The sequence below is a fragment of the Platalea leucorodia genome, assembly GCF_965183815.1.
Source record: "Platalea leucorodia genome assembly, contig: HAP1_HAP1_SCAFFOLD_24, whole genome shotgun sequence".
Taxonomy (NCBI): Eukaryota; Metazoa; Chordata; class Aves; order Pelecaniformes; family Threskiornithidae; genus Platalea; species Platalea leucorodia.
In genome coordinates, this window is record NW_028121458.1 from 1,097,657 (window position 1) to 1,112,425 (window position 14,769).

Here is a 14,769-nt window from a genome sequence, read left to right on the forward strand (position 1 = left end):
AGAGGGAGCTGCTCCCATGAACACCATGGCAGTGGGGATTCAGGCACCTCCCTGCCATCCCCTGCAGCACAGACACCTTCAGGGAGCACCCTCCTGCTCTCCTCTCCCACCCAGCACAGCCTTTGCCCCCAGGGTCATGGGGTTTCAGGCTGTCTTCTTCTTGGCAGCCCAACCCACAGTGAGGAGAAACGCCTGAGTGCCTGTGGGTCTGTCCCTGTCCTTCCTCCCATGGCCGGAGCATTGGGACATTTCTCTGTGTTTCCCCTCCTGTCCTTGCTGCCTTTGTCCCCACCTTACCTGGGGGCTCCGGGCACTGCAGTGTGTGGGGCTGGCAATGAGCTGACCCTCACCTAAGGACTCCCTGTCTTCAGGACTTTTGACTCTCTCCCTGGGGCTCCTGCTGGGATGCAGGCTGTCCTCCAGATGGGCACAGCTCTCCCATGGGCTCTCTGTGTCCCCTGGAGAAGACAACTCAGTGCTAAGGCCATGGCAATGTGGCTCATCGTCTGTGTGGGCAGCTGCAATGAGCCCTGTGTGTCCATGGCTGGGAGGGGAGAGCTGAGATCCTGCTCACGTACAATGAGATGGTGGGGAGGGGTTTGGAGATCTGCACTTGGGAACTGGATTCCTCTGCTCTCAGAAGTTTCCAGTTTCTTCTCAGGTGAACATCTGGGTGTGATCCTCCTCCAGCTCAAAGAGCCGCAAGGAAAAGGCAGCTGAGACCAGGGCTGATGGACGGAGCAGCTCTCCACACCCTGCACTAAGGGACAGTCCCTTTGCCTGTCAGCACCCACACCATTTCACTTGGAGTACAGCAGAAGTGCCAAGGATTTCTGCTTTACAAGCACTTCTCAGTTGTGCTGTGGCAACTAGAACAAGATAAACAAAACAAAATCCCTTCGGCTCTGCTCTGCAGTTGGGTGAAATGGGAGCAACAATGCTGAAAAGCTCATTGATATCAAAAGTGGATTTAATCTGAGATCACCCCATGTTGCTATTACCTATTGCTGTAGGACAGGGCTGACCCCTCCAGAGCGCACAGCAGAGCTCCCTGCTCCACATGGCACCCTCAGCCAGCACCAACCAGAGCTCATGAAAGTCACCTGCCAAAGGTCTCCCTGAAAGGTGCAAGGCAGTCTGGGGTGTTTCCATGAGAACTGGAATAGGCTTTGCTCAGAGAACTCTACCCTAACTTCTCACTGCCTTTACCTCCTTGGGCAGGTCCCCATGCACAGAGGCAGCAAATGTCCAACAGCAGCTCCATCATCGAGTTCCTTCTCCTGGCATTTGCGGACACGCAGGAGCTGCAGCTCTTGCACTTCTGCCTCTTCCTGGCCATCTACCTGGCTGCCCTCCTGGGCAACGGCCTCATCATCACCGCCGTAGCCTGTGACCACCACCTCCACACCCCCATGTACTTCTTCCTCCTCAACCTCTCCCTCCTTGACCTGACCTCCATCTCCACCACTCTCCCCAAAGCCATGGCCAATTCCCTGTGGGACACCAGGTCTATTTCCTATGCAGGATGTGCTGCCCAGCTCTTTCTATTTGTCTTTTTCATTTCAGCAGAGTATTTTCTTCTTACTGTCATGGCCTATGACCGCTACGTGGCCATCTGCAAACCCCTGCACTACGGGACCCTCCTGGGCAGCAGAGCTTGTGTCCACATGGCAGCAGCTGCCTGGGGCAGTGGTTTCTTCTATGCTCTTCTGCACACAGCCAATACATTTTCCCTACCCCTCTGCCAAGGCAGTGTCCTGGACCAGTTCTTCTGTGAAATCCCCCAGATCCTCAAGCTCTCCTGCTCAGATGCCTACCTCAGGGAATTTAAGCTTCTTATGTTTAGTACTTTTGTCTTTTTGGGGTGTTTTGTTTTCCTTGTGGTGTCCTATGTGCAGATCTTCAGGGCCGTGCTGAGGATCCCCTCTGAGCAGGGACAGCACAAAGCCTTTTCCACGTGCCTCCCTCACCTGGCCGTGGTCTCTCTGTTTCTCAGCACCGCCACATTTGCCTACCTGAAGCCCCCCTCCATCTCCTCCCCATCCCTGAATCAAGTGGTATCTTCTCTGTACTCGGTGGTGCCTCCAGCAGTGAACCCCCTCATCTACAGCATGAGGAACCAGGAGCTCAAGGATGCAGTGTGGAAACTGATGACTGGATGTTCTCCAGGAGCTATAGAATGTCCATCATCTTCAACATATGACTCATAATGTAACTCATAACAGGCCCAGCCTTTCTTGATTAATTTTTGTTGTTATCATTGTTGTTGGGTAAGTTTTTTCTTTTCTTGCTTTTTTAACTTGTGATAATGTTGTCCACAAAGAAATGTGGACACCCCACTTCTACTTCATTCTCTTCCTCACTAGTCTGACCCACCGACTGTGTCAATAAGGAGCTATACTCCTTCTCTAATGAAACAAAAGAAATGTACTTGCATTGACTTGTCTGTCTGTGACCCAAGCAACTAAAACTGAACCAAATATTCTTCCTCATAGGTGGAGAAAGGGCAATGGGGCCATGATGGAGTCCCCCATACCTACGGAATGGGGAACATTCCCAGCCCTTAGGCAAATCTCTTCCCTCTCTCTCATGACCTGCATAGTGTTTGTGCTTGAGAAAACCCTCATCATTATGCACGTGGTGGCAAACCAGCATCCGCACACCCCCATGGGCTTCTTCTTGGGCCATTTGTCTTCCCTGGAGATCTTCCACAGACCCACCACCCTGCCCCAGCTGATGGCCAGCTGCGTGACTGGGGACAGCACCATCTCTGCTCATCACGGTGCTGGTATTGTTTCCTGCACCTTTTGTATGCACTGAGTGTTTACTACCCGTGACCACACCCTACGATCAGTACTGGGCTGTGTGCCACCCCCTGCTCTCTACAAGACTCATGAACCGGCAGGTCGGTCTCCAGAGGGCAGCTGCCCCTTCGCTAGGGGCATTTCTGTCATCTACAGTCATAATTTCAGTTGTGTCCCAGATACAGTTGTGTGGCCCCAGGGGAGCGGACCACTTCTTCTGTGATTTCACCCCATTGCTGGAGCTCTCACGCAGTGACACTGTGACACTCATGCTCTTTGCTCTCATAACCTGCTTTTTAGATCCCATCCTCCCCTTCCTGCTCACATGGTCATCCTGTGTGCATCAGAGATGCCTCCCCGGGGCAGTTCTCCCATCCAGCGTGGGCAGGCAGAAAGCCTTCTCCACCTGCTCCTCTCACCTCACTGGTGCCACTGTTTTCTATGACACCCTCATCCTTGGGGGTGTGATGCCGAGAACATCCCTCCTGAGACAGTTTGACAAAGCCCTTTTTCTCCACCATCCTCACATCCCTCTTCAATCCCTTCATCTAAGCCTGTGGACTAGAAAGGTTGGGGGGCACTGAGAAAAATGCTCAGGGAAGCCGTGAGCTGCGCAGAGAAACCATTGGAGCTGTGGGCCTGCAGGAAGAAATCACTTCTGGCTCTCTTCTGAGCCAGCCCAGAGGACCTGGACTGGCGTGTGCTGTGTCCTGGGCACTCCCCTGCAAGGGTGGGATATGAAGAAGGCTTTTGGTGTGGGAAGGAGCAGAGAGGTGCTGGTGGAGCTGGCTGGTGGAGCTGGCTGGTGTCATCATGAGACCTCTCTCAAACATCTTGGAAGGGGCAGAGAGATCAGGGAGGTTGCAAGGTCCTCAGAAAAGGCAAATATCAAAGCCATCCTCAAGGACAAGAAGGAGGACTGGGAGTGTTACAGGTTGGTCAGCTTCACCTCAGCCCCTGGGAAGGTGGCAGGGCAAATGCTCTTGCAGCTATCTCCATCACTTGAAGGAGAAGAAAAGGATTGCTGAACCCATGGGGGAGGGGAAAGAAGGGCATGCTGTGTACCTGGACTTTTGCAAGTCCTTGCGTGTGGTTTCCCATGGCCTCCCCAGAGCAGATTGTTGACATCTGGACTGAAGAAGTGGATGATGCGGTGGGTGGGAAGTTGGCTGGACGATCAGGAACAAATTCTGTCAGTGGTACAAAGTCCTCCGAGGAGCCAGATACTAGCAGCATCCCTCAGGGATCAGCAAAATTTCTTTAAAAAGTCACGAAAAGCTGGAAATTAAGACTTTTTCAGCTATTACATAGATTTCTTTTTCTGAACTCCTTCCAGTACAGGCTGGGACCAGTCCCAGTACAAACTGGATCCCTTTAACCTCTCTCAGTAGAGTGTGGGCCCTGTCCCAGTACAAACTGGTTCCCTTTAATGCCCTGCAGCAGAGACCGGGCCCTGTCCCATTATAAAATGCATGCCCTGATCCCCTCCCAGTACAGACTGGGCCCCCCCTCCCAGTACAAAGAGGATCCCCTGAACTCCTTCCAGTACAGACTGGGACCAGTCCCAGTACAAACTGGAACCCTTTAACCCCTCTCAGTACAGACTGACCCCCCTCCAAGCAGAAACTGCGTCCATTTAACCACTCCCAGTAAAGACTGGGCCCTGTCACATTATAAACTGGATCCTGTTAACCCCTCATAGTACAGAATGGACCCTGTCTGAGTCCAAACTGGTTCCCTTTAACCCCTCCCAGTACAGACTGGGCCCTGTCACATTATAAACTGCATCCCCTGACCCCCTCCCAGGACAGACTGGGCCCCCTCCCAGTACAAAGTGGATCCTTCAAACACCTCCCAGTAGAGAATGGGGCCTCTCCCAGTGCAAACTGGACACATTTAATACCTGCCAGTACAGACTGGGCCCTGTCCCAGTACAAACTGGTTCCTTTTAACCCCTGCCAGTACACACTGAGCCCCCTTCCAGTACAAGCTGGATCCATTTAACGCCTTCCATCACAGACTTTGCCCTGTCCCAGTAGAAACTGGATCTCTTGGTCCCCTTCCCAGCACAGACTGGGTCTCATCCCAGTACAAACTGGATCCGTTTAACACTGCCCAGGTCAGACTGGGCCCTGTCCCAGTACAAACTGCATCCTTTTATCCTTTTCCATTACAGACTGGGCACGTCCTAGTACAAAATGGATCCCATGATCTCTTCCCAGTACAGGCTCTGTCCCGTCACAGTCCAACCTGGATCCCTTTAACTCCTGCCAGTACAGACTGGGCCCCGTCCCTGTACAAACTGGATCTCTTTAACCTTATAGACTGGGTCTCATCCCTGTACAGACCCCTAACTGCCCCCAGACCCCTAAGGGCCCCCCTGGGCCCCTAAGTGCAACCTTGGCACCCCTAAGTGCGTCCATTGGCCATACCCCTGCCTCCCTTCCCTCCACTATGCCATGCCCCATGTGTCCTCTGGCCCCAGGTGCAGCGCCGCTTCTTGACCTTCACCTTGCTGTGGGCCAGCCCCACCTCCCCCGGCACCTTCAGCCCTTGGCTGAGACTCCCCCTCACCTCATCCAGCCTTCCTTGGAGGGAAGCCTCTGCCCAGGTCTTCACCTGAGCTTGGGTGGGCTCAAGGCTTGTCCTCCTCAGGTGGTGCCAGGTGGCCATTAGATCTTTAGAAGGCCTCAAGCTCAACCTTGGGTGTTGACTGAGAAGACAACCCCTCCAGTGGAGACATCAGAAATCCTGAGATAGCTTCAAGGTCAAATCCAAGAGGAAGAAGAGAGGTTGTAGGTGCTGGAGATCATCTAGTCAAAGCCCACCTTAGAGTGGAGACCACCCCTGGAGACAGATACCCAACGCACGAGTGGTGTCCCTCAGGGGTCCATACTGGGACCAGTACTGTTTAATGTCTTTATCAAGGACATGAATAGTGCGACTGAGTGCAAGTTTTGAGATGCCACCAAGCTGAGTGGTGCAGGTGACACCCCCGAGGGACAGGTTGCCATCCAGAGGGACCTGGACAAGCCTGAGAAGGGGGCCCGTGTGAACCTCATGAGGTTCAACAAGGCCAAGTGCAAGGTCCTGCACCTGGGTGGGGGCAACTCCCAGTATCAATACAGGCTGGGGGATGAAGGGATTGAGAGCAGCCCTGAGGAGAAGGACTTGGGGGGACTGGTAGACGAAAAGCTGGACATGAGCCGGCAATGTGCTCTCGCAGCCCAGAAAGCCAACTGTATCCTGGGCTGCATCAAAAGAAGCGTGGCCAGCAGGTCGAGGGAGGGGATTCTGCCCCTCTACTCTGCTCTGCTGAAACCCTACATGGAGCCCTGTGTCCAGCTCTAGAGTCCTCACAGAGGAAGGACATGGACCTGTTGGAGCGGGTCCAGAAGAGGGCCACACAAATGATCCGAGGGATGGAACACCTCTGCTATGAGGAAAGGCTGAAAGAGCTGGGGGTGTTCAGCCTGGAGAAGAGAAGGCTGCTGTAGGAGGGTAAATTTAGACTGAACACAAGGAAAAAAATTTTCATGATGAGGGGAGTGAAACACTCGAACGGGTTCCCAGAGAGGTGGTAGATGCTCCATGCTTGGAAACATTCAAGGACAGGCTAGATGGGGCTCTGAGCAACCTGATCTGGTTGTAGAAGTCCCTGCCCATTGCAGGGGGGTTTAATTAGATGACCTTTAAAGGTCCCTTCGCACCCAAACCATTCTATGATTCTATGATTCTATGATTCTATGAATGCTATGACCAGGATTAGAGGGGGCCCTGCCTCCAGCCAGGTGGAGGAAAGGGACAACCGGGTTTACGGGACTGTGTGGATTCGATGGCCTGGAATATGAGACCCGCGGGATTATAAGGCTCTAATGGACACGGGTACACAGTGCACCCTATTGCCATCAAGCTATAAAGGGGCAGAACCCATCTGTGTTTTGGGAGTGACAGGGGCATGACCATGGGACTGTAGGAAAGGAGTGCAGGTGCCTATTTGTAACAGACGCCATGACAGAAGCAAGAGGAATCCCACCTCCTGGGGGTTTGTGGCAGGCATGGGAGGCAGCTGAGGTCCCTTCCAGCCCCACCACTACAAATCCAGCATGAGATGCCTCCACTGACTCAGCTCATTGCCTTCCCTCAGCATGGCTAAAGCAGATGCCTCCCTGGCAGTGTCCGGGTGTCCTGTCTCATGATGGGCCAAGGAAGGGGGATTCGCAGACCTAACTGTGTCTCGGAGAGCAGCAAGGCCACTGCTGCAAAGGAACGTCTCTGCAGAGGTGAGAGAGGCAACAGCGGTGATTCCTTGAGTCTCTTCCCAAGCAGGTTCCTGGAGAGCCCCAGGGACACCTGGAGGGAGCGCCGAGTGGGGTGGGGGGCAGAGAAAGTGGCGTCTTGGGCAGGTCCCCTCCTCCGGGGCTGAGACAGGCTCCTGGGGTGGAGGGAGCTCCTGGTAAGCAGGCAGCAGTGCAGAGAGACAGCTCTGCCGAGGAGCAACTCCTCTGCCAAGCGCAGCAGGGCTCTGGGCAAAGGAGTAGGGCAGAGCGCGATTAAAGGCAAGCTGGAGTGGGAGGAGAGAGGGGAGCTGCAAGGGAAGAAACCTTTGCAGCCCTTGCCACGGTAAGTCTCTTGGTGCAGGGCAATGCAGCTGCCATTGTGGGAAGGGTCTCCGAAAGCGTTCATAGGCTCCAGCCTGCAGGGTCTGTCAGGAGGCCTCCCAGCCCAGGGGCTCATGTTAGACCAGGGGGAAGGGGTGAAGGCAGGCTGTGCAGCCAGAGCTGCCCAGGGCATTTCAGAGGGGGCTTTTGCAGAGGAAGAGCAAGGCAGGGGATCCCTTACAGCTAAAGAGCTTTCCTGAGGCTGTGCTTTCAGTTTCCTGCTGTTTCAGGAAAAGGGAAAAGGCGCTGCTGCGTTTGGCGAGGGAGCCTGAGAGTCCTGAGGTGCCACCCTGAGAGATCAGGAGGTCTGGTAGGAGGCAAGGCAACTGCTTGCATCCACTCCTCTACCTCCAGAGAGCACCAGCACCACCTTTGCTGTCCTCAGCAGGGTTTCTCTGACCTGCTCCTTCCTGCCTGCAAGCGGGGAGTACCTCTAGAGAGTGCCTGGAACAGGGAGGTTTCTTGAGGTCAGAGCTGAGCAGACAGGAGTGGGTGATGGGGTCTGTGATCCCTGACAGGGAAAAACTGGAGGGCAGAGCAACAGTTCCCGGCAGGGATAGCTCCAGGCAGCAGAGACATGGGCCGAGAGCTCTCGGAACCTCCAACCCCAAATGCCATGGGAGGGAGAAGTTGGGAAGCTCCCTGTCATCCCCTCCAATGCAGACACCTGCCTCTGCGCAAGACCCCTGCTCCCGTCTCCCACCCAGCACAGCCTCTGCCCTCAAGGCTGTGTGGTCCAGGGCAGGAGCTGCCTCCTGTGCAGCCAGAGCTCTGGCACAGCAGAGGGGCATCTCTCCTGACACGTGGCCGCTTCCCTCTGCAGGGCAAAGGGGCTGCAAGCGACTGCCCGGGGCTTTTGTTAACTGGTAGGTGCTGTGCTCTGCTGGGTAAGGAGAAGGCTTTCCTGAGTGCCCGGCCGCCTCTCCTCTCCTTGCTTCCCTTAGGAGGAGAGTCACAGAGTTCTGCTTTGGTCCTCCACCTGCTTGTGCTGCTCTTCTTCCCGCTCGTGGGGTCCCTGGCAGGAACGGTGGTGGTGTGGGGCAAGGGGTGGGGGTGTGGAGTGCCTGCTCTGGCCCTGACCTGGAGGGCGCTGCCCTGGAGGTGTTTCCAGGGGACCAAGGTGCCCAAGCCCTCTCTTCATTTGCCAGGCTCGAGACACTGCACTCAGTGCTTGGGCAATGAGACACTGCTTCCCTTAGCAGACAGCACCTTAAGACACCGGATTCTGCTGGACAGGGAGTCCTGCGGGGCTGTCATCATCCCTCCAGAAGGGCACAGCTCTCCTGCAGGACCCTGGAGATGTCTGAGAGCACCCGATCTGCCCATGCCAATCAGCATCCTTGTCCTGTCCTCTTCCTCACACTCTGCAGAGCTGTGCTGGAAAGGAGAGGTGTTTTGAACTCTGCACCTGGCACAGGGCACTTATGCTCCCAGGACAGGCCAGTGTCTTTTCCAGAGCAACCTCTGTGACGAGACACATTACCTCACCTCATCTCCCACCTTCCTCTGGGGAAGAAAGCGTCCTTCTGGGCTTTTCACCCTCCGCTCTAGTGCAGCACAGGGAACTCCTCCCCAGGAAGCCTCCCTCCAAACACCCTGGGCTGTTGCTGCCTCCATGGGTCATTGCTGGAAAGCAGGGCTGACCCTTCAGGAGCCCCTGGGGAGAGGGCACGGCTCTGCACAGCACACTCAGCCAGCACAAACCACAGCTGAAGCCTCCCAGCTGCATAACAGTCCTGCACAAGAAGGAAAGGCACCCTTAGGTATTGCACAATGAATGAATGAAATTTGGCTCAGAGAAGCTTCTCTAAATTTTTCTCTTTTCTCTCCTTTGGCAGTTTCCATGCCCAGAAGCAGCAGATGTCCAATGGCAGCTCCACGAATGAGTTTCTTCTCCTGGCATTCGCAGACAAATGGGAGCTGCAGCTCTTGCACTTCTGCCTCTTCCTGGCCATCTACCTGGCTGCCCTCCTGGGCAACGGACTCATCATCACCGCCGTAGCCTGTGACCACCGCCTCCACACCCCCATGTACTTCTTCCTTCTCAACCTCTCCCTCATAGACCTGGGCTCCATCTCCACCATTCTCCCCAAAGCCATGGCCAATTCCCTGTGGGACACCAGGGCCATCTCCTACTTGGGATGTGCTGCACAGGTCTTTTTCTTTCTCTTCTTCATTGGAGGAGAATATTGTCTTCTCACTGTCATGGCCTACGACCGCTATGTGGCCATCTGCAAACCCCTGCACTATGGGACCCTCCTGGGCAGCAGAGCTTGTGTCCACATGGCAGCAGCTGCCTGGGGCAGTGCGTTTCTCAACTCTGTCCTGCACACTGCCAATACATTTTCCCTACCCCTCTGCCAAGGCAATGTCCTGGACCAGTTCTTCTGTGAAATCCCCCAGATCCTCAAGCTCTCGTGCTCAGATGCCTACCTCAGGGAGGTTGGGTTAATTGTGGTTAGTGCCTGTTTAGCATTTGGTTGTTTTGTTTTCCTTGTGGTGTCCTATGTGCAGATCTTCAGGGCTGTGCTGAGGATCCCCTCTGAGCAGGGACGGCACAAAGCCTTTTCCACGTGCCTCCCTCACCTGGTCGTGGTCTCCCTGTTTATCAGCACCTCATTTTTTGCCTACCTGAAGCCCCCCTCCATCTCCTCCCCATCCCTGGACCTATTGGTGGCAGTGTTATACACTGTGGTGCCTCCATTAGTGAACCCTCTCATCTACAGCATGAGGAACCAGGAGCTCAAGGATGCCCTATCTAAAGTGGCCCAATGGATGCTGTTTCACAGACAATAACCTGCCTCCCATTCTCTGCACATTTCCCAGAGTCCTTCTTAGGCCAGGAGTCTGTTTTCTTCTCTTGCAGTAATCCTGCTTATAGATTATTTCTGGGTTCATACTACTTGTCTTGAGGCTTGATCTTATTGTCTCTGAGTTGCACAACACTGTGTCAGATGTGGCATGCCCAATAGCAGCTCTTCAATAAAACAGAATCTCCCAGGTCCAGTGCCTGAAGGCTGCGCTCTTCCTCCAAAGGTATTTCCAAGAAAATGTCCAAGGAATTGTGTTTTTGAAGAGTCTGATCTTTTGTTCTCAGTGTTTTGGGAGTTCAGATCATGGTACTATTGGGTTCCACTGGACCTAGTATTCTGGATTTAAAAGCTGTCCAGCTTTAAAAGTGACACTTTAAAAGCTTTAAAAAAGACACTTTAAAAGTGTCCAGGCGCAGGGGAGATGGCCCATGAGCTTCCTTTCTCTCCTCAGGTTTCTTCATGTATGACAGGAGTGATGGCATATACCAGACTCTCTGGAAATGAATTTGGAGGGGTGAGGAGAGGAGAGGATGGGGACTTCCCACATGCCCTGGGGTTGCAATGAATGGAGGCTCAGAAGGTGAAAGGCTCTCAGATGTGAACTCCCCCAAAAGCAAAACATGAAGCTATTGAAGCTGTTGAAGTGTCTAGAGGAGAAGTCTTACGAGGAGCAGCTGAGGGAGCTGGGGTGGTTTAGTCTGGAGAAGAGGAGGCTGAGGGGAGACCGTATTGCTCTCTACAACTACCCGAAAGGAGGTTGTAGCGAGGTGGGGGTCGGTCTCTTCTCCCAGGTAACAAGTGATAGGACGAGAGGAAATGGGCTCAAGTTGTGCCAGGGGAGATTTAGATTAGATATTAGGAAAAATTTCTTCCCAGAGAGAGTGGGTAGGCATTGGAACACATTGCCCAGGGAAGTGGTACAACCATGGTCCCTGGAAGTATTCAAAAATCCTGTGGATGTGGTGCTTGGGGACATGGCTTAGAGGTGGACCAGGCAGTTGGGTTAACAGGTTGGACTCGGTGATCTCTGAGGTCCTTTCCCACCTTAATGATTCTATGATTCTATGATTAAATTGAGGTATGCAAAACAAGGACTCTGCCATGGGAGTCAGTAGGAGCGCAGCAGGCAGAAGGAAGGGAGAGTGGAGAGGTGCAGGAGCTGCCTGAGAAGCCCCAGGACTCTCATGCCGTCCTGGGGAGTGGGGCTGGTGGGAGCAGAGGACGGGGAAATTCAGTCAGGACTGAGCATCACCTACAATATGAATTCAGGAGAGCCAGAGAGTGCCTGGCCTCTGTTTCCTCATGCTCTTGGGGCCAGCACCAGCCCTGGGGCTCATGGGGAGCCTGAACCCCCTCCGCTCTGCCCCCCAGGAGCTGCTGTGCCCTTCAGAGGGGCTGGGGCTGTGGGGTGAGTGCCCAGAGCTCTGCAGCACCCTGTGGTGGGCACTGCGATGGGGCCAGCCCAGGCTGGGCTGTTCTGCTGGGCTGGGGAGGGGGCAGGGGAGGTGTGGAGAGCTGGGGAGGGGCTGGGCTGGGAAGTGCCCGGGAGAGGAAAGCCCCAGTGTAGAGCTAAGCTGTGTGAGTGTGCAGAGTGGGGGCACCCATCAGGGTGCTGACAGTGCAGAGTCAGGCATCATGGTGAAGGAAGCACAGCTCCAAAGGTGCAGAAGAGAGCGGCCAGGTCTGTGCCATGTTCCCTGGACATCCTGGGGAAGCTGCCCTGGGAAAACTGTCCCAGATCAGTCCTGCACACCAGCCATTGCCACCTCTGTTCATACACCCCAGCCCTGAGAAGGGACGTTTCCTGCATGGTCACTCCAATCCTCCTCCGGGGCTCAGTGATACCCAACTCCACCACCAGTATTAAGAAAAAGGGAGCCAGTTTCCTACTGACATTTATTGCGCACAAGCCCCATAGCTCTTGCCACAGCTGCTCTCTCAGCCAAGCCGGTTCTTAGACAGCTCCAGTTTGAACAGGTGCTCATGGCCTTGTCTCAACAAAGACTGAATATCAGCATTGATTGAGATCCCACCAACTGGCCTGGGTTCTTGCTCCTGTGTTTTCTTCTGAACGATTTCTAAAGAACCCATCTCTCTCAGCCTCTCCTTGTGCATAATGTGCTCCAGGTCCCAGCCACCCTTCTGGCCTCTGCAGGACTTGCTCCAATCTGTCAGGGTCTTTCTTGTGCTGGGAAGCCCCATGTTGGACGCAGCAGTCCTGATGTGGTGGTTCTGTAGTGGGTTAGCCTTGGCCAGCAGCCAGGCACCCACCCAGCTGCCCACTCACTCCCCTGACTCAACAGCACATAGGGAGAAAATAAGATGGAATAACTCATGGGTCAAGATAAAGTAAAGGAGATCAGTTACCGAATACCATCATGGGCAAAGACCCGTTGACTTGGGGAAGATCAAATTCATTTGTTGCCAATTATAAAAAGATTTGGATTGTGAGAAACAATGAGAAAAATATTAAAGACCATTCCCCTCACACTTTCCCCCAGGCTCAAATTACTCCATTGTTCCCACTTCTTCTACCTACCCCAACACCACGAGGAGCAGGGGGGATGGTGAGGAGGGGGCTAACAGTCACTGCAGAACATCTCTGCTGCTCCTTCCTTCTCACACTTCTCCCATGCTCCAGCGTGGGTCCTCTCCATGGGATCCCACCGTATTTGTGGTCAAGGCTAGGTGTTGTTCCTTTCTTTCTCTCTTACTTTTCTCCTGCATACTCACAGAATCATGGAAATGTTGAGATTGGAAGGGACCTCTGGAGATCATCTAGTTCAACCCCCCAGCCGAGGCAGGGTCAGCTAGGGCAGGTTGCTGAGCACCTTGTCTGGCTGGGTTTGGAATATCTCCATGGATGGAGACTCCACAACCTCTCTTGGCAACCTATTACAGTGTTGGACCACCCTCACAGTCCAAAAGTGCTTTCTTGGGTTCAGATGGCATGTCATGTGTTTTTAGCTGTGTCCATTGCCCCTTGTCTTGTCACTGGGAACTACTGAGAAGAGTTTGGCTCCCTGATCTTCATGCTCTCTCATCAGGTATTTATACACATTAACAAGATCCCTCTGCGCCTTTTCTTCTCCAGACTGAACAGTCCCACATCTCTCAGCATTTCCTCCTATGACAGATGCTGCAGTCTCTTAAAACAGCTTTGTCACCCTTTGCTGGACTTGCTTTTGTAGGTCAACAACTTTATTGTAGTGAGGAGCCCAGCACTGGACACAGCACTCCAGATGGGGCCTCCCCAGTGCTGAGTGAAGGGCAAGGGTCACCTCCCTCCATCTGCCAGCAAGGCTTTTCCTAATGCAGCCCAGGACGCTGTTGGCCTTTGCCGCAAGGGTTCAGTTCAGATCCTGCTCAGCTGCTTCTCCTCCGGGATGCCAAGGTCCTTCTCTGCAGAGCTGCTATCTGTCCAGTCAGCCCCCAACATGATGTCCACAGTGTGGCTGGATCACAGGCTGTCCTCCCCCAGGGACTTTCTCAGCAGCACCTTGTCCTTCCTGCAGATCAGCTCCACCTCTGGCACAGGCCCCACGGTGCTGCAGAGTCACCTGGCACAGCAAAGCCCTCTCCTGCCAGGGCTGCACAGCCCAGGCCTCTTGCTCTCTGCCCTTGGGGACTGCAGCTTTTGCTCTCCGTGGGGGAACCTCATCCATCATTATGGCACCACCTGCCACCCACTCCAGCATGCCTCTGCTGGGAAGCCAAGCCTTGCCACACACGGGCTCCCACCTCTGGGGACCAGGTTTCCATGTGACAAGTCTGCCCTTGGCCCTGGTGCCACATCTGAGGTGCTGCAGCCCAAATGGGCACCAAAGCCCACAGCCTGGGGCACAGAGAGCAGGAGCCCCGTGTGCCATCACGGAGCTGTGACATCAGTGGAATAAGAGCTGAGGTGGGGAAGGACAGCTCCCATGGCTTTTGTGGTTGCTGGCGATACAGCGTCTTGAGGAGAGACTGAGAGGGGAGATGAGAAGTGGGGGATGCCTTGTGTGATGTGAGGGCAGCTCAGATATATGGAGGGTCTCTATGGGACATGTTACAGGTTAGATGGTGCCTTGTGTGTGGGTCAGCTTCTGAATGGGCCACCCAGTCTTCTGCTCACCTGGGTCTGGTACTCCCAAAAGCGGAAGGGCTCGTCAAGGGTGTGAAGACCTGAAGGCTGCAGTGGCCATGAAATTGTGGTCTCCAGATCCCCAGGGACATGGGGAAGGAGAGGAGCAGAGAGCAGACCCTGCGCATCAGGGAATGAGAATTTGGCCTCCTGTGGGCACTGGCAGGTGGGATCCCATGGGGGCATTGTCAGGGCCCTGAGAGCATCCATAGACCTTCACAGCCCTGACCAGCATTACCTGCGGCTTCCACCCCCACCTCTGTCCATGGGCCCTGGACACCATTTATGCCCAGTTTCACCCAGCTGGATCTATGCTGGAGGTGTACGGGTCTCCAGACACAGCCATAGACACAGCCTTGCCTGTCCAT

The 14,769-nt window shown here is 54.3% G+C and overlaps 1 protein-coding gene across 1 annotated transcript; it reads left to right on the forward strand.

The window, feature by feature from the left end:
- Positions 1 to 1,244: 1,244 nt before the first annotated feature.
- Positions 1,245 to 10,261, forward strand: LOC309603192 (olfactory receptor 14A16-like; the record flags this gene model as incomplete). The annotated part of the gene is made up of 2 exons (XM_082338100.1): positions 1,245 to 1,507; positions 9,589 to 10,261. 2 exons carry the CDS (start codon positions 1,245 to 1,247, stop codon positions 10,259 to 10,261), a joined length of 936 nt encoding a protein of 311 aa, XP_082194226.1.
- Positions 10,262 to 14,769: the final 4,508 nt, after the last annotated feature.